The sequence below is a fragment of the Dromiciops gliroides genome, chromosome 5 (genome assembly GCF_019393635.1).
Source record: "Dromiciops gliroides isolate mDroGli1 chromosome 5, mDroGli1.pri, whole genome shotgun sequence".
NCBI classification, from domain to species: Eukaryota; Metazoa; Chordata; class Mammalia; order Microbiotheria; family Microbiotheriidae; genus Dromiciops; species Dromiciops gliroides.
This window is the reverse complement of record NC_057865.1, coordinates 244022091-244045810: the sequence shown is the minus strand read 5'-3', so window position 1 is coordinate 244045810 and position 23720 is coordinate 244022091. Positions and strand designations below refer to the sequence as shown.

The following is a 23720-nucleotide window of genomic DNA, read 5'->3' as shown; positions in this document are numbered from 1 at the left end:
TGGCATTCATCAAATCTACCTTCTTAGAAGATATTAAAAACATATTGATGTTAGTTACTACAAATTCAGTTTAATAGATTTTTATTAAGTGCCTACTATGTGCAGCATACTGTGCATACAGAAAAGAAAACCAAAGTCCTTGCCCTCAAGGAGCTTACATTCCGCCTAAATTTGGGGAGTTGCTATGTAAAAGGCTCAGACCTGGGTACACAGATTTTGACAGGAAGTAGTCGTTGGTTTTCTGCAGTAGTGTACATTTTGTCAGTGAGCAGTCTTCTTCCATTATAGAGTCCCATCTTTTGTGAAAAATTAAATGAACACTTTATGGTTACTAGAACGTAAACAAGTGTCATTAAAAAAAATTCAAACCCCAAATGTAAGCCTGACTTGCTTTTTTCACATAAACCCCTTATGTGAAAAAAATGTGGAACCTTCTATGGTTAAGCATTATAGTATATTCACAATGTAGTATCATACATTTGAATGATCAAGAAATTTGACTGAATAGTTAATGAACTTTTCCATGATTTTGTTCTCTGATATCTGAAATGTAAACTGTTGAATAAATATAATTTATGAAATAAGGCAAACCCTTTGAATGATTTGATTAGACAATAGGTCTTCAAAGAGCACCATATGCATAGATCCATCTTAGAAAACAATCATTAAAATCCTGTTTTTTGTATGCAATGAAGGCTACAGTGTGATGCTGCCCTGAAGAAAAATGAAGTTGGAAAAGGAGTGAATCCTAGTCTATACTGTATTTTCATGGTGTATATATTGATTTAATGGTCTATAAATTGATTCCATTTTAAAACTAATTATAAGTTGTTAAGACATTACAAGGCTAAGTACATCTCTGCAACAAAAGGCTATTTTATGGGAAAAAACCCCAAAACATTATGCTCTGCGCCAAGTACCTGGGTAAGTAGCAAAATAAATACTTTTTAAACAACCTTGATACCCTAACACATCAAAATTGCTTAATACACAAAAGCATAAAACTAAAAATATGTAAGTTATGAGAAAGCAGTAAGTACATCTATTTATTTAATAATTTTGGCAAAAAAAACAGGTGATGGATTCAATGCGGCTGTTTCACATCAGTGTGTATGTGTGTGGGTCATTCTTGGGACTCAAGGTGCCAAAGTACCCATTGGAGCAAATCTGAGGTATGCTTGGCCTCTTTTCTTCTGAGGGAGTCAGTGGCACTTCATATCCAAATAGTATTTAACATTTAAATTAGTGTAAAGTCATTGCATTTCTATGAGAAAGGTGACAATTCCTTTCTTATAGATAAGAAAAAGATAAAGACAATGTCATAAGTAAAGTAATTCACCATACATTGCCAAGTTAATACCCACCACAATTTAAATCAAGAACTGGTACTTTTCTAAGGTTATATTTAATTTTGGAAAATGTACTTCAGCATCACATATAGAATACAAAATCCCTCTTCCAATACAGTTCAAGGAAAATTTCTTTTCTGACGGAAAGCTCGTGAAATGACCTAAACATATTACCTGGCATAGACCATTCCTTTAAAAATAGGTTCTCAAAAAAACCCCAATAAATAAACTTGTAAACATAAGATTTCTTCACATAAGAAAATTTTCAGCTAGAGCAGGTCTTTCTTGTTGTAAGGCACTTGTGCTTATACTAAAATGAAGTTTTCACACGAAGTTTCTTTTTTCCACAAAAATAAGTAATAGTCTTTATAAGTAATACCCAGAAAATGATGCTATTTCAAGTAAAAGTGTGCCGAGAGCATCATTTTAAGCATAATTCCAGTAAGTAAATTTTACTTCTGAATCTAGTGAAGGCCGGGCACAGGATTCAGTTCTGGCTGATATCGCAAGTAGGCTCCTGGGGTTGAGCTGTCTTTCTTTAGAGAATCTGCAATGTTTGATCTCGCTGATCCTGTACTAGAATTTTGAAGTTTTCTAATGGAAGATCGCTTAAGGCACTTGGCAAGATGTGTTCTGATGTGCCCCTGGGCAATATGTTATTTGCTTCTAAACTTTTCACCAAGCAGGTGGTTTTGAACCATCTCCGGGTTGCTCTCCGTTCTTTCTGTAAGCAATTCTTCATCTTTCTTCTTAAGCTTGCTATCTCTTTCTCCAGTTGAATTATCTTCTTTTTTGCCTCTGTGGGGCTTCTAAAAGCATAGCTGTGCTCCAGCAGAACTTGCTGACAGCTAACACTGGATTTCATATCGGATGGTCCTGTTGGGATGCAAGGATTTTTCTTAGGAAGATTTCTTGACTTGGGTTTCTGTACAGAATAAAATGAAGTGTTACACATGAATCAGTTTCATAAATTCTAAGTACATTTCCCCAGTTTTAGAATGAAATAATTGTAAACTATTTACCTCATGAAAAGGTATACATTAAATAGAAATTACACAATTTACATAATGAATAGAAATGTCCAATGGACTGAAGAACTGATGATCAAATTTCTAATCTTGTAATACCCATTAATTCAATACGATTTTAGACCAGTCATGTAATCTTCTTCATTCTTCTTTTAAATGCATGGACCCATAAGATAATGTGCATAAAAATACTTTAGGAATATTTAAAATATTATGATTACAAAAACTGGGTCACTTTAAAGCTTATTTTAAGTTTAATAAACCTAACCATTACAATCATTGCAAGTCTAGTATTTCCATGAGAGAGCTCATGATTAATCCCTTTTAACAGATAAGAATATGATTTTAGCACTGGGTTATTTTAAGCTTATTTTAAATTTAATAAACCTAACTAATAACCAGTAACCATATGGAACAATAACAAACCAAACAAATAACTTGGGAAAGGCAGTGCACACCTCTTCAAATATCTAGATGGCTCTCAATTGTGTTTTTTTCTCTTCCTTTCATTTTGAGGGAGAAGCAGTCCCTCTCCCCGAGCTCTTGATTCCCTTCCCTTCCTACTTCCCTTAGGTCTTCATCCATGGCTATGTCAACGGGTCTCTGCCTTTTGCCCATGAATGTGCTTTGAGGTGTTGTGCTTAAACTTAAGATTTTGTAGGTTCGAGTCCACCTCTGATTTGTACCAGCTGTGTTACCTGAGGTGAGTCACTGACACTCCCTGTGCTTTAGCCAGTTCTGCAAGGCTAAGTTATGCAGAAAGAAGCTGAGGAATGTGATGAAACTATGCTGACTGGGCCCACTACAGGTTTGTTATATAACCTCAAGTGGGCTCTCACTGCTGCAAAGCAATCCTTCTACATGTCACTTATAACTAAGGGGCTCTTCCAAACCTTCTCATCTCTTCTCAAACCTTCCATAGCATCTCTTCCTCAACTCTCTCTCAGCTGGCTGTTATTTTACTGAAGAAATGGAGGCCATTTGCCTAGAGCTCCCTCTTCTTCCCCTCTCATTACTCAGATGTCTTCCGTCACTATTTCCTCCTTTGCACCGTCCCACATGAAGAGGTGGCCCTTCTTTGTGCCAAGGCAAACTCTTCTACATACCCAAGTGTTCCCATTCTAACCTGTCTTCTCCAGTACACTACCTCTTTTATCACCTCCACTTTCTCACTTACCTAAAATCACTCCGTGTTTGTCTGCTGCAAGGTCTACAAGTATGCCTATTCCTCCCCATTGTCAAAGAACCCTCAATTAATCCATTCATCCCTCACTAACTATTGTCCACATTTCTCTCATCTTTGGCGGCTAACCTCCTGGAGAAGGCCGGCTACCATTCCTTCTCTCACTCTCTTACCTCTGCAGTCTGGCTCCTACCTCATCATGTGCCTGAAACTGTCCTCTCCAAAGTCCCTAAAGATGTCTTCACTGCCAAAGCTAGCGGCCCTTTTCTCAATCCTCCACCTTCTTGAGCGGCTCCTGACTGCCATTCACCCTCTTCTCCTTGATACTTTCTCATTGCTTGCAATGAGATCATAGGCTCCTCAACAGGGACTGTTTTTTGACCTTTCTTTGTATCTCCAGAGTTTAGAACAGTGCCTGGTACATAGCAAGCTCATTCTTTCTTCTTCCTCTATTCATTGATTCATTTATTTATTAAATGTTTATTGACTGACTAATAGAGAAAGTGCTAACCAACATTGGTAGAGGGAGTTTCTTCACCCAGGAGTTTCCTATACTAATGAAATCAAAGGGCAAGTCCACATTCCTATGTAATTATGTCTTATTGGTAAATTAATATGTCTGGAAGAACAAAACTTTCTTGATAAAACTTTGCCTTGTTACCAACCCATTTCTCTTTCAAACTTCCCATCCTCTAATTTCAAGTGTCTCTACTTGTTTCTGATCTATTCCTTTGTTGGCCATTTGGGGAGTCAGGTTTCTGTTTCCATTACTTCCCTTAAAGGTTTCTCTGGAAAGTGTTGAGGGGCCTGCCAGCAGCATTCTTGATCTCTGTGGCCTCTGATCTTGGTTGACTTTCATTGTTCATTTCCCTGTCCTCACTTGTCCTGTGGCTTCCAAGACAACATACTTTTAGTTTCTTCTATCTGCTGGCTTCTTCTCTGGCTCCACTTTCTTTTTTCACCTGGGCATACCAAGTGATTTCAGTTCTTAACTCGCAGGGGAAAAAAAAGCAAGTTTTTCTTTTGAGAAATGGAATTTTGAAGAAGTGTGTGTGTGTGTGTGTGCGTGCGCGTGTGCACGTGTATGAAAAATAATTTAGTACCTTAAAGTCTAAGGTCCTGTTGTTCAGGAACATAAAATATATTCTGTTGATTTATTGACAAAATTATCATATTTGGTATTTTTACAATACAGTGAACACGACTGTGTTTAAAATTGTTGTTACAAATGGTGCCATAAGCAGCTCCATTATCAAGTTTGGCTAAAACTAAGAAATAGTAGAATCCTTAAGTTGAGAAGCAGATGGAATTAGAGAAGAAAAGAAATTTGAAATAAAATTTGTTCCATTTTCTGAATTTAGCGCCCATTTATTTAAATTTTTTTTTTATCAGGGCAATGAGGGTTAAATGGCTTGCCCAGGGTCACACAGCTAGTGTCAAGTGTCTGAGGCTGGATTTGAACTCAGATCCTCCTGAATCCAGGACTGGTGCTCTGTCCACTGCGTCACCTAGCTGCCCCCTTCCTACTTCTTTTTTGGCTGGACCTAAAATTTCATTGGTGTAGGAAACTTTCTGTAAAGAAGCTCCCTCAATCAGTGCTGCACTTTGACTTAGTTTTAGAGTTAACCAGAGACATTCAGTTCAGGGGCCATCAGAGGCTTGGAGGAACAAATTTCTGTCCCATTAGCCATCCAGTGTTGCTCAATGCCCTTCAGAGTGTTAAGCAAATACAGGAAACACTGACTTTCTGAGGAGGTGTGACTAAGACCCCCAGACTCAGTGAATCTAATCCTTGTCACAGGGAAATCTACACAAGCAGTTTCATTTCTGAGTTTCTGTTATGAATAGTTCCTGTGTCTCTGGTGCTTTATTTTTAACATTCTCCTGAAGTTCTGAAAACTGTTTGCTGGGATGGAGACAGGTTTCGCTACACTAATTTATTTCATGGTTTGGTTGGAATATTTTCAATCATAATAGTCCAGTTTAGATTTCTTACTACCCCAGGTTCTAAGCTCTTCTGAGCAGGGGGGGCAATCAGTTCATTGTTTCTAATCACAGAAGGAATAAATGGATGTCTTTGTCAATGTTCATTCCACCCTTAGGCCTTTGAGACTCCTCAAGAGGACAAAATGAATCGTCCAGCCTCTAGTCTAGACAGAATTCTGATGCTCTGCCATTCTAGAAAAGGACAATCCAAGTAATGGTAACGCTGAATATTTCTTTCTTTTCTTGTCAAAATGACTGGGCCTTCCGGGTCAAAACTGCATTTTGCTTGCCCTGTACTGTCTATACTTATACAGTAATAAGCTAAGGAGAATTTTACACAGAATTCTTCCTATGCCACACTGTTAACTGTTTCGGGAAGTAAAGGCTGAGGAACAATATATGAATACTGCCTTTTATTGGTTATTGTTAAAAACAGGACAGATGTCAAAGTTCAAAGAGAAACAGGCCGCTAAGATAAAGACTCAGAAAACCATGTTAACATCTATTTTAAAAATGTATTTTGTTGTTTCCTAATAACTTTTTTGGGGGGGGGGCAGGGCAATGAGGGTTAAGTGACTTGCCCAGGGTCACACAGCTATTAAGTGTCAAGTGTCTGCGGCAGGATTTGAACTCAGGTCATCCTGAATCCAGGGCCAGTGCTTTATCTACTGTGCCACCTAGCTGCCCCACTAATAACCTTTTAATTTGTTTCCAGCTTCACTCAGAAGTGGTCCATTTACTTCCTGTGCTCTGACACAATCTATTAATTGTTCTTTGGTCATGTCTCCTCTTGGTCTAGTCCTTTCTTTTTTCTACTTTTGACCCCCTAGTTCAGGCCCTCACCATTTTACTACTGAAATAGGGTCCCAAGTAATAACAAAGTACAAGTACATGACAGCAATATATATATCACATGATTTCAAAGCCATGGGCTAGTTTCCAACAATATGAAATACAATGAAGAAATCTGGAAAGTGGAAAATATTCCTGACTATAAGTCAAAAGACCTTCCATTAGTTCTAAAATTCTCCATCTTGACCTATTCAATAAACACTTATTAAACAGCTATTATGTGTCAGGAACTATGCTAAGTGCTGGGGATATAAAAAAGGGGCAACAGAGAGTCCCTGCCTTCAAGGAGCTTACAGTCTAATGGTAAACAACATGTAAACAAATCTATGCAAAGCAAGCTATAGAACCGGAAACAATTAACAAAGGGCAGGCACTGGAATTAAGAGGGGTTAGTGAAGGCTTCCTGTCTGAGGTGGAATATTAGTTGGGACTTAAAGGAAGCCAAGGAGGTCAGTAGTCAGAACAGTGGAGGGAGGACATTACAGGCTTGGGGGACAGTCAGAGAAAATGTCCAGAGCTGAGTGGTGCAGTGTCTTGTTCATGGAACGGCCAGGAGGCCTGTGACTCTGGATCAAAGAATATATTTTGAGGAGAAAGGTGGTTCTTAAAAGGTGGTCTAGGGGTTTTAAACTTTTTTTGTGTCATTAGACCCCTCTGACAGTCTGGTAAAACCTGTGGATCCTTCTTAAACTAATATTTTTAAACATAAAAAAAATCAAATACAAAAAGATGTAAAAAATCAATCTGAGGAAATATTTTAAATTAACTGGCCTAATTTGGGGGTCTAATTTGATTGGGGTATTTAATCTGGGACTTTTGACTGACTGGCTATCTGACTGCTATTAACTTAGTATGGGCCGTTTATAAAGTTCCACCACACTGCTCCACTCCCAAATTGATAAGCAAAATATTAAGAAGCCTCTTAACTAAATAATCAAAGCAGAGTTTATTTATGAGATACTATTTAAAATTAGGAATACAGGGAAATAAAATGTACAACCTGACTGCATTGCTGTGAGTCTCTAGATCCTGCCTCTCTTTTCCATCTGCAGGGCTTGGAACTTCTTTAATACAATAAGGGCCTTATCCACCTCTTGCCTTAGGGCACTCAGGTACTTTATTCTAACTCCAAGCTCCTTTCACTTTGTAAATCCCCCTGCTTCTAACTTTCCTCTCCTTACTGCCACTGCTGAATCCCTGTGTTTCTCTCTCACCAACCTTCTGTCTGTTTGTCTGCTCTGTCAGTCTGCCCTTCAGCCTCTTTTCTCTGCTCCTAATCCTTTTGTCTTCCCCGGTCTCTTGTCTGACCCTCTCTTTTCTCTGTCAGTCTGCCCTCTGCCGCCTTTGCCGCCCCTCTAATCTTTTCCATCAGCCTTTCCTCCTTGCTCCTAGTCCTGCGTTACTGTTCGTCTTGTCCCCCCTTCTAATCTAACTCCCAGGTCTATATATACCTTTTCTTCTCTCCACTCAAATCTCAGGGCTTCCTGCGCCCCCACAGACCAAGCTAATCTGCCAGCCAGGGCTGAGGCTGATGGTGGTGGTAGGGGGTGTGCTCCAGCCTCACGTGCCTCAGGCTACGCCAGAACCCAGCCTGGACAAGCCCAGGATCTCTTGGATAGCTCCACTCAGGTTGGAGGGAGCTGGGGGCTTTTTTCCCCCAGCTGTCTGACCTGGCGTCTTGTACAGCCCACGGGGCTTTTTGGCTCAGCTGAAGCAGAGGGGGAGGGGCACCAGCACCTCCCACACAGAAGAGACCCTGAGAGCCTAAGACTTTCTAATCTCAGCTTAAAGGTAGGGTCCCCAAATCAAAATAAATTTCCACAAATCATACCGAAATGCAGTTGTCAATACATAAAAAAATTTTTTTTTCATTGATGCCCAAATTAAGAACTTCTGTCAGGTCAGCTCTGTAACTTGACCCTAGCTGGAGGCCTTAAGGCCAGGCACTTAAGTTCCCAGGGTCTCAGTATTCTTGTTTATAAAATGAAGAAGCTTATCTGGATCAGTAGGTAGAACTCAAATAGAAATGGAAGCCACTCAACAGTATCTGACTTAGAAAATCATATACTAACATCACCTAGCTCTGTTGTATTTTTATTTTGTTAGATATTTCTCAATGACATTTTAATCTGGTTCCCTCAGCTGGTGAATGTTTCCACTTTATTTCCTCAGTGCTTGATGTCTCTGATCTAGAAAATTGCCAAGCTCTCTTTTATCTCTAAACATGAGATTTGACATGTTATGAGGAACAACAAGGACAACTTTCCCTCATATATGGGGCACAGTGTCTTGTTTTCTTGTGTAAAGGACAGTCTCTGTCAGAGAGATGAGGAAAATAGGAAATTCAGGGAGGGAGAAAGGGGGGGGGGAAGAAAGGAATATCACCTACCATTGGCTTTAAATGAGTACAGAAATCAAAAATTGTTGGTACGGCATCCATTTTAAGTCGTCTTGTTTGTCCTGTTAGGTCAAAACAGGAGGCTTCAAAGTGTTTTGAGCAAAGAAAAGTATGTTTCCCTGGCACAAAATTTTTGCGCCTAACCAGACGAATCCATTCCTTTCTTCTTTGGGGGTCTAAAGGAAACCTAAGGAACAACATACATCTCAAATGCCAACTGATCTGGAGAAATTACAACATTTCTGGTAATCCTGGCAGTTAAAGACAATTTAAAAATAAACAATGATTTAATGTTGACAACATCTAAATATCTGTCTAAAAATACTAATACTGAATTCATTTACATGCTCTAATGAAAATAATTCATGTTCGTTTTCATAAGAATAAACAGCAACATCAATGTAGGAATGACTTAAGTGGTTTCTGTGATTTGGAGGAATAGTTCTTTCTCACCACATTCCCTAGAATGTAGAGAAAAGAGAATCCCCCCCCCAATTTAAAATTGTTTTAAATTAAATTTTTTTTTTTTTTTTGTGGGGCAATAGGGGTTAAGTGACTTGCCCAGGGTCACACAGCTAGTAAGTGTCAAGTGTCCGAGGCTGGATTTGAACTCAGGTACTCCTGAATTCAGTGTTTTATACACTGTGCTATCTAGCCCCCCCCCCTTTTTTAATCCCATTAATTTTTAAATGCATAGAACGATTAGGATAATTTAGCTATGTCATCTACTGTTGCTGGTATAAATGGTGAAGGCAAATCGGACACAGCGCTCATTTTGTGAAGGAAACTTAGGTAAAATACCTCAATCTCTAAAATTTGTATTTTAGTTCCTCCGTTAATTTGTATATATTTGTAACCGTTCAAACCAATACTTTGTCAATATTGATCATCCCAGTAGAAAGTATGGTTCTTATGAAACAGTAGAAATATCACTGATAGGCCCATTTAGATTTTAAGTTCCATTAAGGAAATATCTTGTTCTTTTAATAAGTTAATTATTTTGAGGGTACTCAGTAAAAATTTACTGACAAACATATAGATGTATACACATGAGGGCTGTCTTCCTCTACATAGTTCAGAAAAAAATCAGTAGCATATTGGACAGATAATTAATTTGGACATCAGGGAAAAAACACCTAGATGTGATCAATTTGATCTCAATTTTACTTTGAATGCCCTCTAATGGAAGTGCTGATCATTATGAATTTGCTAGGACAGGAATGAGAAATGAAACTGCAATATATGAGGAGCAAAACTATTGGGGGCATTAAGAGAACATAAACAGAAGGGGTTCCCACTGGAAAGTTGCCACTGCCATGGCTACTATTCCTAGATTCCCTAGCAACATGAAGTTGGTACCTTTTTCACTTCTTGCAGCTATACTCCCTTGAAAATCTCAAAGTTTCTGGGATATGAAAAGCATTCTTCCTTACTAAAAAGTTTAGAGGTATTTTCCAATTTCATTACTGTCTTTAAAGAATCACATCTAGGACAAAAATATAGGCTGATTTCAAAGATCACAATTCCAATATTTCATGATCAAGTCAATAAAGCCTAAATGATTTCTTCTCTTCCCCAGAAAAGACTAAGGAATGTTGTGTCATTTTATAAGAGCTCTTCATGACTGTATATAGCCCATCAAACAAGTTTTGAAGATAAATACTTAGTCATCCTTTCCTCATAGGTGTATTATTTTCCAAACCTTTTTCTTTGCAACTTAAAATTATAAAGCCCAGACTTGGAGTCTAATCTGTGTTCCTTAAACACAGTCATATGGGTCATGGCAGTGATATTCCTAGATAATTTTTAGATTTTTAAAAATTAAACATCTGTTGTGGTTGTTCAATCTTTTTTAATCGTGTCCAACTCTTCCTGACCCCATTTGGGATTTTCTTGGCAAAGATATTGGAGTGGTTTGCCATTTCCAGCTCATTATACAGATGAGGAAACTGAGGCAAAGACAGTTAAGTGACTTACCCAAGAGTCACACAGCTAGTAAGTGACTGAGGCTGAATTAGAATTCAGGTACTCCTAAATCCAGGCCTCTCCACTGAAAAAATAGAGGCGGTTTGGTGTAGTAGATGGAGAGCCTTAATCAGAATCAGGAAAACCTGGATTCAAGTTCTGACTCTGATACACACTTCTATGTGACCTTGGGACAAGTCACTTGACTTCTCAATGCCTTCAAACATCTAAGACTATTACCTATATTACTTGCAGCATCTGCTGATGTTGATCTACTTTAGTAGAAGGAGTTTATTCATTGGGAGTTCCCTATGCTAATAAAATTACAGGTCTAGTTTCTATTTTTTTTAGTAGCCAATTGTACACAACTCTTTTGAAAGTGAGTCTCTATAAAAAGTCTGGTTCTTGAAATAAGAATAAACAAGATACAGGAGATGGAACGGCAGAACTGGTGGATTTTTGTTCATTTTACAACAATTGGCAGAGAAATGATTCAGCTTTTCTTAATCGTAAAGTAGAATCCCTGCTTTTGGATTTCTGGTATACAATTAAATTCATTAGCATCACCACAGTCTTCATTGCCTGCTATCCCTCAGAAGAATAACCTTTGATGTAAATTCTGGAATTTGGTATTTCCCAATTTTAATAGGAAAGCAACTGTTTTTCCAGATGGGGACGGAAAGGATTTCTTTGGTCCAACCAAGTTGAAATATGCCTCTCTTTGCCCTGCCCAGGTCTCCAGAACCTTGGCTCCTCCTATCATCTTCCTCCCTTCCTTTCCTCTATCCCCCTCTCCCAGGACCCCTCCCATCCCCCACCGGAGCTGAGGATGCTAGTGGCGATTCTGGTCCCCTGTGGGAGAGAAGATGATGCTCTAGCATTGGCTAGAGGAGGGATGGGAGCAGAGGTAGGGTTTTTGAGCGTTACGGACCCCTTTGGCAGGCTAGTAAAGAGTAGGGATCCCTTCACATAATAATGTATTTTTTTTTAATCGAGAAATACTAAGTTTTAATGAGTGAAAAGAAAGATGACATTTTTTTTTCTCCCGTTCAAGTTCCCGGTCCCTTTGAAATCTATCCACGGACCCCACGGGTCTGAAGGAGGTCGGGCTGGGACGCAGCCGGGTCAAGAGCAGCTCCGCTTCTGGCTGCCCGGTCCTCCCCCCCGTCCTAGCCCGGTACCTGATACCTGTGGAAGCTGACGTTGATGTGCTTGTTGTAGGTCGCAGCACAGCCCGTCGCGGCGCAGTTGGTTGGCATCTCTGACTCTCCTCATCCGACCGACGCGGAGCCTAGTCAGCAGCGGGATGGAGCGCCGGGAACCCCCGGGGGGTGGGGAAGGAGGGAGGGCCCTATTCAACCTGGGCTTTCTTTCCCTTTAATAAGATGGCGGGCTCGAGACCGCAGGACTGACGGTCCCCGAGCTCCCGCTGCCCTTGTTCTCCTTCACCAACATGGCGGCGCCGTTCCTTCACATCCACTGCCTCCCCTCCGCTGCCCTCCTCGTCCCCCCTCCCCCTTCTTTCTTTCCCTCGGGGAAAAATAGAAGCACCCCAAAGTCGGCCAAGAGCAGCAAACTCGGGGGCAGAAAATCTCCCTCCAAGGACCCACCCAACGAGAAACGATCTAGGGCCTGCAGGGGGTTTGGGAGGGTGTCGGGAAGAGGGCGAATAACGGGAAGGGGAAAGGAAAGAAAGAAAAACTACAGCTCCCATCACGCATCGCGCGCCTCGATGGATCACCGCGTGAGCCATCCTTAACCGCGTGCAGCCTCGGCCTCGGGAAAGCACTTCCGGTTTGCTTCCTTCCAGCCTTCTTCCTAGCCTGCTCTTTCTCGCGAGGCCCTGGCGGAAGATCCGGGAATCTATCTCGAAAGGGGCACAGAGGGAGCTGGGTGGCCGGCGGTGGCGGCGGGGGTGGGGGAAGTTAGGCGACGGCGCTCCCCCGGTTTAGAAAGCATCCGCCTCGGGGTAAGGGTGAGGCCCGGCCGGCCCGCTAAGTGAGGAAGGAAAGAAGGAAAGCAGGAAGGAAGGAAGGAAAGAAAGAAAGAAAGAAAAAAAGAAGCAGGTGAGTTGTTTCTTTTTGGGTGGCGGCTGCCCCGACGGTGGGGGTGCGGCGTGAGTCCAGGCTGCTCCGTGGATGGCGGCCCCGGACGCCGCGGCCCCGGCCTCCAGCGGCCTCTCGCCCAAGGAGGAAGGGGAGCTGGAAGACGGGGAGATCAGCGACGATGACAACAGCCAGGCCCGCAGCAGGAGCAGCAGCAGCAGCAGCGGCGGCGGCGGCAGCGGGTTACCGTACTCGCGGCGGAGGCCTCCGCACCCGCCCCGGGGCGGTGGCTCCGGCTCGGGCGGCGGGGGCGGCGGAGGCGGCGGCTCGTCGTCGTCGGCCTCGTCGCAGCCGCAGCCGAGGAGTTTCTCGTCCCGCTCGCGGCACCCGTCGGAGCGTGGCCCCCTACGCGGGCCCAGCGGCGGCTACCGGCCCAAGGAGCCGTTCCGCTCGCACCCGCCCCCCATGCGGATGGCGTCGTCCTCCTCGCTGGCGGAGGGCAGTCCCCGGCAGTCCTTCTGGGAGCGCAGCCACATCGCCCTGGACCGCTTCCGCTTTCGAGGCCGGCCCTACCGCGGCGGGGGCCGCTGGGGCCGCGGGCGAGGCAGCAGCAGCGACCGGGGAGGCAAGCCGGCGGGCGGCCGGCCCCCGGCCGGAGGAGGGGGATCGGGCTTCGGCGGCCAGAGCTGGAGGGAGTCGTCTCCTCGCAAGAGCTGTATCCTTTCCGTGGGGGTGGTCGGGGCTCCCCTCCCCCCGGCCCCGCAGGCGTGGGTCTGGGGAAAGGAATGCCCGGGAGCTGCCCGCTAATGAGCCGTGGCATCTTTTATTGATGTGGGGCAGTCATCTACCTGTCTACTTTTACTATTCACTTCACAAACGGGAAGCGCCCACAGGCAGTTCTGGGCACTGGGGATAAAAAGACCAAACCATTAAAAAAAGCAAACCACCCAACACACCCCCCCCCCCCCCCCCAAAAAAAAATTTTTTTTTCCAAACCACCCTAGACTGTCAGTGCCCCGGAGGAACTTCTATTTGGAGTAACACAATGCACATAAGTAAGTGAATGGGAATTTTGTGCCAAGTGATTCTTTAAATTCAGTTTTAAAATTCTCCTTTATTCCGCTCATATGCCGGAACCCAAGTTGTGTTTTTATTTAATGCTATCGATTCTTGATGTCTTTAAAAGTGAAGGTATAGGGCAGCTAGATGGTACAGTGGATAGAGCACTGGCCCTGGAGTCAGGAGTACCTGAGTTCAAATCCGGCCTCAGACACTTAACACTTACTAGCTGTGAGACCTTGGGCAAGTCACTTAACGGCAATTGCCTCACTTAAAAAAAAGTGAAGGTGGGGCAGCTAGGTGGCACAGTGGACAAAGCATCAAACTCTGGATTCAGGAGGAACTAAGTTCAAATCTGGTCTCAGACACTTGACACTTAGTAGCTGTGTGACCCATGGCAAGTCACTTAACCCTCATTGCCCCGCCCCCCCAATAAAAGTGAGGGGGAAATAATGCTCCACAAAGAGCTACAGGGAACCCTCCGTTACTCAGAATTCTGTCCCCATGCTTTTCTTAGCCTCTTCCCATGTTTTCCCCCTTGTTTATTAGAGAGAGGTATTCATATCTAGGTAAGTATGGATGAGAAACATGTTTTAGTAAGTTTGGCTATTGATTAAGGTCTGGGAGAAATTAAGAGAAAAAGTTTGTTACTTATTGCTTTTCAAAATTACTGTCTTCAGGTACCACCCTGTGTGTGAATGTAGAATGAGTAATCTGGTGTTCTTAATTAGTGTTCATCCTTTTGAAACAGAATCATAAGATTTAGAATTGGAAGGAGTTTTGGAAAGGATTAGGGCTAAAATAGAGATGAGAGATTAAGACTCAGAATATCATATAATATCAGAGTTGCAAGGGACCTAAGGTATCCTTTTCTATATTGTCAGTCTATAAAAATTTAGGGCCTACTGTGTGCTAGGCACTTTGTTAAGTGCTGGGAATAGAACATCTCTGCCTGCCCTCAGGGAGTTGTCAGTCTAGGGTGGGCAGGGGAAGGGGAGACAACAAGTAAACAAATATTCAGAAACAAGTTATGCATACAGGGTAACAGGAACAAACAAGAACCCCTTCTGAAGAATCTGCCCTATGCCTGAAAGCCATGTCTCCATAGGTAGCCCATTCCATCTTGAATGAAATCATTGTTAGGAAATTTTTCCTTAAGTTGAACTTAAATTTGCCTTTTTGTTCAAACCCCTTAGAGTTTTATTGTGTTATGGACTCTCTTGGGGCTTTGGTGAAGCCCCTGGAACCCTTCTCAGAATGTTTTTAAATTCGTAAAGTAAAATATATGTGATTGTAGAGGCAACCAATTATGTTGAAATAGTTTTCAAATTTTTTTAAAACAATCATCATGCCCAAGTTAGAGAACCCCTGGTTTAAGGCTACTCAGAAAGCAGGCTAATCATTTTTTCAGTTTGAAATTAGGTCGAATTCCAAGTCCATTACTCTTTCAAGTAAAACAGAAAAACCAAACCAAACCCAAAACTATACCAAGTCTTATGGACTAGCTTATTTTGTGGTAACTGCATAGGCATAGCTAACTAAGCACTTTCATTTTAACCATTTTGCTTGGCATGAATCCCATAGTGAAGTGATTCATTTGTGGGTGTGTAACATTTTTACTATTTTTTTTTGGTGAAACTCTTCTAAGGCTTCTGCAATGTTACCTTCCTTCAAGTGGATTTTTATAGAATGATATTATGATAAGGAGACCTCCAGAGGTCCTGTTATAGGAAACATTAAATTGAAAAACTGAAACATCCAGAAACTTTAGCTTCTAGGTCAGGAAAAAAAAAAGTTTGTTTGCAAGGAAAATCCTGGCTTCAGTTTTGCCCATTGTGACTGCAAAGTCATTGGTGTTTCATTGTGTACGGAAAAGAAGGAGGTAGAAAAGAACTGTAATCTTGTCCCAGCCATGCCCATTTTTTGTGTTCATCTTATGGAAGTGTATGAGCTTTTATTAACTAATAGTATAAAAAAGATATATTGAAAAGTATGGATCCCAAACCTTGATTAACAGGTGGTGCAATGTTGTATGAATTGACTAACAAGCAAAACATGCTCTGCTTTGTAGACTGTCCTGTTAAAGATGTGTCTGAGGTTTCACTACTACCTCTTGGCTAATTTCTTTCTTAATCTTGATGAATTTTATGATGATTTGGGATCATAGGATCACAGATTTAGAGCCTGAAGGGGCCTTGGAAGTCATCTAGTCCAGCCTCCTCATTTTGTGTAAGAAGAAACTGAGGCCCAGAGAGGTAAGATTATACAAGTATTAAGTGTCAGAGGACTCAAACCTAGGAAGTTTCAAATCTGACTTTAGCTTGTATTTGGTGCTACAAGTATTTTCTCATTATCTTATTCAAACAATTTTGATTAGGAAAAAATTGTTCCATGTTCTAAGGTGTTGAAAAATGGCATTGATTACATAGCAGAAACTGTTTAATTGCAGATAACCTTTTGAATTCAAGGGTGCTTGCTTTACAAGAATTCTTTTTTTATTCCCAAAGAAAAAAACCTATAAACCCTGCGGGGCGGGGGGGGGGGGCACCCCGTCCCCAAACCAAAAAAAAAGAAAAACAACCCAATGTTTTCAGAACCACCAATAAGATAGAGTAAGTGGAGACTGTAAATGTTAGTTAGGTAAAGGATAGCATATGGCTCATCATTGGAGTTAATTCATTGACTTGGAAGGATAGTTTTATTTTAATGAACAAGCTTCCAGAGGCAGAAACTGTCTGTACAAGATGTGGGGTCCCTTTCTACATATGTAGGTAGGGATAACAGTATACAGTGACATGATAGGGATATTCCTCAAAAGCTGAAGAGTTAATTTTCATTTAATATGTATATGGAATTACACTCCTCCCATCTTTCCCTAGAGAATTTATTGAAAATACAGTACTTTGCCATTTCAAGGGTTTAGGGAAATCAAAATTAGCTTTTTGTATTATAAAAATAAAAAATGTGTTCCCCCCTCCCCTCCCGTCCCCCTTTTCAGTTATCATATAGTTACCATACCCAGTTTGAGGACAAAATGGAAAGGAGAAGGATGTTTCACTCTTCAGTACTGCTTTAATAGTAGGAAATAGTAGGAATGGATGAGATCCCTGGTTTTTTTTTAATTAAGAAAACAAAGTGTGTGATCTGAGCTTTATCAGCTGGTAATTATATATTTAAAACAAAACAGTTTCTATCACTGTCACTTTGCTGTTTTATGTTTCATAGATGCTGTAACTAAGGGAAGATTTTATATACTTAGTAGTTTTTCTTCTGTATTTCTCTACTCTGTGAGTTTGAAAAGAAACACTGTTCCTAGCCACCTTTGTGAAACTAGCAAACAAAATTTGGAATAGTAAAGCATCTGCATTAGCTTATCATGTTCGTGCCCCACCAAAGTCCACCTTGTGGCATGGAGTTGACCCAGGGTTCTTAAGTCTGTAAGTGGAAGAGAAGCACTGACAGGAACTACCAAGAGTCATAGGTTTCAGGTTGCCAAAAACTGAGTTGGTTACATGGGGAGCCGCCTGGCCAAAACTGGAGAGGTACATCGCTGGTGGGGGTGGCTCCTAGGTGATGGTGTTTTTGGACTTGGCAATCCTAGACTAGTTTCAAAGTAGTTAATCTTTTTAGGTGAAGGTAATACCCAAACAGACACATTCTTGGATTCTTGACCATACATGGTATTATATTTAGAGATTATCAATATTTTGTTTGTTTGTTTTTTTGGTGAGGCAATTGGGGTTGAGTGACCTGCCCAGGGTCACACAGCTAGTAAGTGTTAAGTGTCTGAGGTTGGATTTGAACTCAGGTACTCCTGAATCTAGGGCTGGTGCTCTGTCCACTGCGCCACCTAGCTGCCCCGATTATCAATATTTTTAAAACATTAAAGGCATTTGCATTCTGCTACAATTGTATAAAAAAGAATGCAGTAGTGTTTGTGGTTCACTTCCATAGATACGAAGTAGATGTTTCCACTTTTCACAGTGTACTTTTTGTTTAATTTTACTTTTGGTCCTCTGAATTTAGAGCTAAGAGGGATCGCAGATTGAGTCTAGTCCTTTAAAATGAGGCCTAGGGAAGTTAGCTTGCTTTCCCAGTGTCACACTGGGATTAAGAAGGACTTGAGGAGTCTTGGATATGAATTGGATGAAATTATAGAACTCTTATACCTTATTCTCTTCCCCCTGTGATCCAGCAACACGGACCTCCTTGCTGTGCCTTGCATGTGACCTTCCATCTCCCTTTTCTGAGCATTTTCTCTGATGGTCTCCAATGCCCAGGATGCTTCCTCTCCTCATCTGCCTTGAGGCTTCCCTGGCTTCCTTCAAGACCTGTCTTCTGCAAGAAACCTTTCCCAGTCCTCCTTAATCCTCCTTACTGCCTTATCTCTGAGATACCTCAGTTATTAATACCTAGTTGTTTGAATGTTGCCTCCCCCATCATACTGAGCTCCTTGAGAGCAGGGACTGTCTTTTTTGCCTTTCTTTGGCCGCCCTCCCAGCTCTTAGCCCAGTACCAGGCACATAGTAAGTGTTTGATAAATGCTAATTGACTGGTAGTTATTAACTGGCAGACTTGTTTTGAGGTCTGATTTAAAGTGAATGAATGCTTCTTTCCAAAAAAAATTATAAACTTAATATCCATTAACAAGCAAACATACAAAAGAACAAAAGCAATTAACTAAACCCTTAGGTTTTGAAGAAGCCAAGAAATTAAAAAAGAAAGTTCATGTGCCCTTCCAAATTTTGATGCCTTTGAAATTTTTCTCTGTGTTGTTAGTACCAGCTGTGTGAACCTGAACAAGACACTTAATGCTCTGTGCCTCAGTTTCCTCATCTGTGAAAATGAGGGGGTTAAAATCTTTCTAAGATCTCTTCCAGCTCTAAAGCAATGATCCAGTTGTTCTGGTTTTCTTTTCATACAGAGAGATCTTTCTGTACTTCCATGTATTTGCATTTTTTAAAAATGGCCTGTGGTAGGCATGTGGCTGCTTGGGATTATGAAACCAGGCATGGATTGACTTGATCAAGGCACTGTAGCAGTGGGAAGCAATTCCAGTGCAAATTGGAACTTGTAACTGCCTTTCGAGTTGTTGGAACAACACCTCATTTATTTTTTGTTTGATCTAAAAATTTCAAGATGTTCAGATTGAGGATTTGGAGTGTCAGTTACATAGGTGGCTTTAGAAGGTTTACTCATGTATTCACCAAATATTTGAATATTTGTATTTAATTTGGTTGCAGTAGAGGAAGACAATCTTTTATAGGCTTAGTGGTAGCCCATTACTTTTTTTAACATTTTCTTAATTTGGGTAACTCCTGCTCTTTGTTTTCCTTTCTCTTCCAGTGACTTTTTCATTCTCATCAAATAATTTCCTGTGGTAAGAATGGTAGCTGATTTTTATTCTTAGCTTTTCATTTACATATGAGGAAACCCGAGGTTTAGGTCAAAGTCATAACTGAACCAATAAATGACTTGTAAACAAAATAACATTTCAGCAGAACTGTAAGAAATATTTGATACTTTATCTGTCCTATTTAAAAGCAAGCATCAAGCTGATGTTTGACACAATTGTGAGGTATTGAAAATAACTTTGACTTTAATGGGGAGAAAAATTTCAAATGGATATTGTCTTTATGGTTTTTGATCTTTAAATACATTTCAAACTTTTTGTGTTGTCATTGCTGATTGTATTGGTTCTAAATCTGTTGGATGGGGGTTTTTTTTGGGTGGAGCAGTGAGGGTTAAGTGATTTGCCCAGGGTCACACAGCTAGCACCTGTCAAGTGTCCGGATTTGAACTGATGTCCAGGACCAGTGCTTTATCCATTGTGCCATCTAGCTGCCCCGAATAGCTTCTAAATCCAAACATAAGCAATGTTGCAGATGAACAAGTTATTCTTAAAAACCTGAATTGTTTTAAAAATGTAATAACATTACTATGCACTTGACAAACATGAACATTTCCTTACACAAAAAAAGAGGATTTTGATATGGCACCATGAATCTATTTACATAGAGTGCTCTCCTCCCCTTCCTCAAGTGTATATTAAATTTAACCTGGTAGTTCCAGGACTGCCTTTACTTTATCATGTCCCTTTCTCAACTTCCTTCTGCTTTTGTGTGTGTGTGTGTGTGTGTGTGTGTGTATTTTAAATGATTTATTGAAGCTCTTTTTCTTTTGTTAGTAATTACTTATTATACTATGATTACTTATTCCCTACTCCTCATAACTTCTATCTCCCTTCTCCCCCATAAAATAAAAAGCCTCTGCTACAACAAGTAGATTCATACAAAACTAATCAATACATTGGCCATGTTTGAAAATGTATGTCTCAGTTTGTGCTTTTAGTCTACCTCTCTGCCAAGAGATGGGAGGAAGCATGATTCATCATCAGTCTTCTGGAGTTAAGGTTGGTCATTGCATTGATCATGATTTTTGTCTTTTATAGTTCTTTTCCTTACAGTGTTGAAGTCATATAAATAGTCCTTGTTCTCACTTCACACAAGTCCTCTCAAGTTTTTCTGAAGCAATTTTGTCATTTCTGATATATAAAATATAATATGTAGATAAGTGGATAATGTTCCATTTATAGATTTACCATAATTTGTTTAGCCATTCCCCACTTGATGGGAATCCACTTTGTTTTCAGGTCTTTGCTACCACCACAACAAGATACTGCTATAAATATTTTTGTGCATGTTGGTCCTTTTCCTTAGTCCTTGATCTCTTTACGGGATGTATGACTAGATGTATTGCTGGGCCAAAGGGCATGTACAATTTAGTGACTTTGTGGGTTTAGTTCCAAAACGCTTTCTAGAATGGTGCTACCCTTTTACTCCTATCAACAGTGATTTACTGTGCCTGTCCTTCCACAGCCCTTTGTCATTTTGTCAATTTGTCATTTGCATTTATCTTATAAGCAATTTGGAAAATTTTTATTATGTTTGTTGATAACTTGACTTCTTTTAGGATTGCTTAATTATATCTTTTGACCACTAAATCAACTGTGGAATGGCTCATTAAATGGTTTATAAATTTGCTATTACATTAGATTTATCAGAAATTTGCTTCAAAGCTTCCCCCCCCCCCAGTTAACCATTTCTCCTGTAATTCTAACTTCATTGATTTTTGTCAGAAACTTCAATTTTGTGCGGTAAATTATTCATTTTATCTCTTTTGCTTAATCAAGAACTCTTTCCCTGTCCTCAGTTACTAATGGAATCCTTTTCTCTGTTATTCTGAGCTGTTTACGATCTGACCTTTTATAGCTAGGTCATGTTTCCATTTGGAGCTTATTGTGGCATCCTGGTGTGAGTTGTCTCAGACCTGGTTTATTCCTCCCTTTTCCAGTTCTCTAAGCAGATTCTGCTGCATAGTGAATCCTTGTCCCAGTAGTTGGGGTTTGGGGTTTTATTGAACATGACCACTGTGCTTGGTTTCTTCTGGGTCTTGTGTATCACTGACCAACCTTCCTGTTTTTTAACTAGTACTGGCTAGTGTTGATAATTACCGCTTTTGTAGTATGATTTGAAATCTGGTCATTCCAGGCTTACAAAACAATTACTAAAGTTAGTGGTGTTGGGATTGTCCCTAGAGGGGCCTAAGAACCATATTTCTGTTATGCTAATGTACGATTCTGATAGACCTGCCTGAGGCTAGACTAACTTGCCATTCATACTAGCCCCCAACATAACCAAGTGGATTATTTTTAGATAGCAATTATCATTGTTTATTTAAGCTTTGACTCCAGTAGTTTGACAGGTTTCATCAAACATTTATTAAATGGTGGAGGTAGGGGGCTGATGATGATTCCTTTCTTTATCTGGTCATTGATCTCATCCTGTACTCTCCCAGCAGGTTGTATACTATGCCTTGAAAGCACTCCTACCTTTTCTTTAAGAGCCTGCTCAGCTGCCACTTCTTCCATGAAGCATTTTTCTCAGCTGAAAGTGATCTCTCTCCCTCAGATTTTCTTATAGCATTGTTTCTGGATCTCTGCCTTGCTCCTTTCCCATTCTGCCTCATGTCTTACTTATTTGTGTACTGTGGCTGCCTTACAACTGATAGTTCTTATAAGGTGGCGACTATGTCTTTTTCATCTTGGTATCCCCAGTGCCTAGCACATTGCCTGGAATATTACAGCTACTTAATTCATGTGTGTTGAATTAATATTTTTAGGGATCACAAAACCTTTTAAGAATCTTAGAATTCTTGTTTCATGCAAAATATAATTGAAGAACTCCGGCAAAAAGGAAGAATTCACTTGAAAGTTAAGTATTTTTCTTAAGTAGAGTTATGGAAAAAAATCTGTTGAACCAATTTTTCTTAACGGACTGTTCAGCTAAAAGTTTTGGAAGGTCTCCATCAAGAAAACAGAGTTACTCATCCAAAAATGAAAACTGTGGGGAAGAAAGTTTTGAAGACTTGCTTTTAAAATATAAGCAAATTCAGTTGGAACTTGAATGTATTAACAAGGATGAAAAACTGGCTTTGAGTAATAAAGAAGAAAATATACAAGATGATGCTAAAATAGTGAATTCTGAGGACCAAATAATTACAGAGAATGTCAGTATTACAAAGGACCCAGTAAAAGAAGTACCTCCTGAGGAGAAAAAACAGGTTAAAACTTTTCAGGCATTTGAACTGAAACCTCTCAGGCAGAAATTGACTTTACCAGGAGATAAAAACAGATTGAAAAAAGTTAAAGATGGAACAAAACAGCTTTGCCTAAAATCAGAACCTACAGAATCCAGTCAAGGTAACTGAATTGAATATTTCATTTGTATGGTACTGGTCTGATGTAATTTTTTGTTATTTTACTTTAGAAAAATCAAAGGAGGTTTAATTCACTTCATATAACATTATGTAAATGATGGGTTACATATCTAGCCTCATTCCTTGGGGTTCATCAGCATGTTGGTTTCGGGGTGACACTGTTTCAGCCATAGTCCTCAGACTGTCCACTAAATAATAGAAGGTTTTGTAGTCTGTGTTAATGGGATTGAAATTAATCATCTTGAACTATTAGTGTCATATTTTATAACTTTCAGATCAAGTTGAGTGTCCTAATTTGTTTTATTTATATATTTTTGGATTATTATTTTAAAATACAATTTATGGAAAACTTGGAAATGGAAACTTGTTTCAGTTGTATTACCCTAAACTTTAAAAAAATGAAGAATAACTTTAAATTAAGACTTTAAAAGATTTAACAGATTTAACAAGATTGCTGGTGATTCCCATGTTTGTATCTGACCACCCTTAGGACCCAGTACTGGCTTTTGCATTCAATTGAATTGCTGTATTTGACAGTTTCCATTTTGTTTGCAACTGGTTGTAATCATGCCATGCAGACAATGGCAGTTTATATCCTATATCATTTTAGAGAAAATTTTTAGTCTTGAAGCCTACCCTAGACAGTTTGTGAAGGAAAGCCTTTTCCTCCCTGTTCTCTTTGCTGCTTATATGGTTAAGTGATTACTTAGTTTCTAAGAGACTTAAGGTCTGAACCTACTCAGAGGTATTTGTATTTTAATAAAATCCTCATAGGAATGAAGGAGGGGAGAGTAGAGTTTATTGACCCTTGCTGTACAGTTATCCCTCTTCTCATTTCCTACTCTTAAGTTTTCCCTAATGAGGTACACTCAACAGTCTGGGGAGTTACTGTTGAAAATGTTCTAAAGACTATTTCTATTTTCTTTCTCTTCTCTATTTCCTTCCCTCCCTGCCTCCCTCCTTCCCCACCCCCAACCTCTTTTTTTGTGGGTCTGAAGTTTGAATTATAGTACTTAGAGTAAGATGGCAACTTGAAGGGTTTTTATCAACCTCAGTGTCTATTCATCAGTCGATTTA

The 23720-nt window shown here is 40.3% G+C and overlaps 2 protein-coding genes across 3 annotated transcripts in view; one reads left to right on the top strand and one right to left on the bottom strand.

Moving 5' to 3' along the window:
• Positions 1-988: 988 nt before the first annotated feature.
• On the bottom strand, positions 989-12539 carry THAP2 (THAP domain containing 2). Its single transcript, XM_043965652.1, has 3 exons — positions 11950-12539; positions 8788-8983; positions 989-2274 (listed from the first exon to the last, which is right to left on the bottom strand). Exons 1-3 carry the CDS (start codon positions 12018-12020, stop codon positions 1888-1890), a joined length of 654 nt encoding a protein of 217 aa, XP_043821587.1. The 5' UTR covers positions 12021-12539; the 3' UTR covers positions 989-1887.
• Positions 12540-12654: 115 nt separating this feature from the next.
• Positions 12655-23720, top strand: part of ZFC3H1 (zinc finger C3H1-type containing) — a 59960-nt gene continuing 48894 nt past the window's right edge. For both annotated transcript variants that reach the window (XM_043965651.1, XM_043965650.1), the window contains exons 1-2: positions 12655-13521; positions 22210-22626. In XM_043965651.1, coding sequence (XP_043821586.1) covers positions 12900-13521; positions 22210-22626 — 1039 coding nt within the window. In that variant the 5' untranslated portion in view covers positions 12655-12899. The remainder of the gene's footprint in view (positions 13522-22209; positions 22627-23720) is intronic.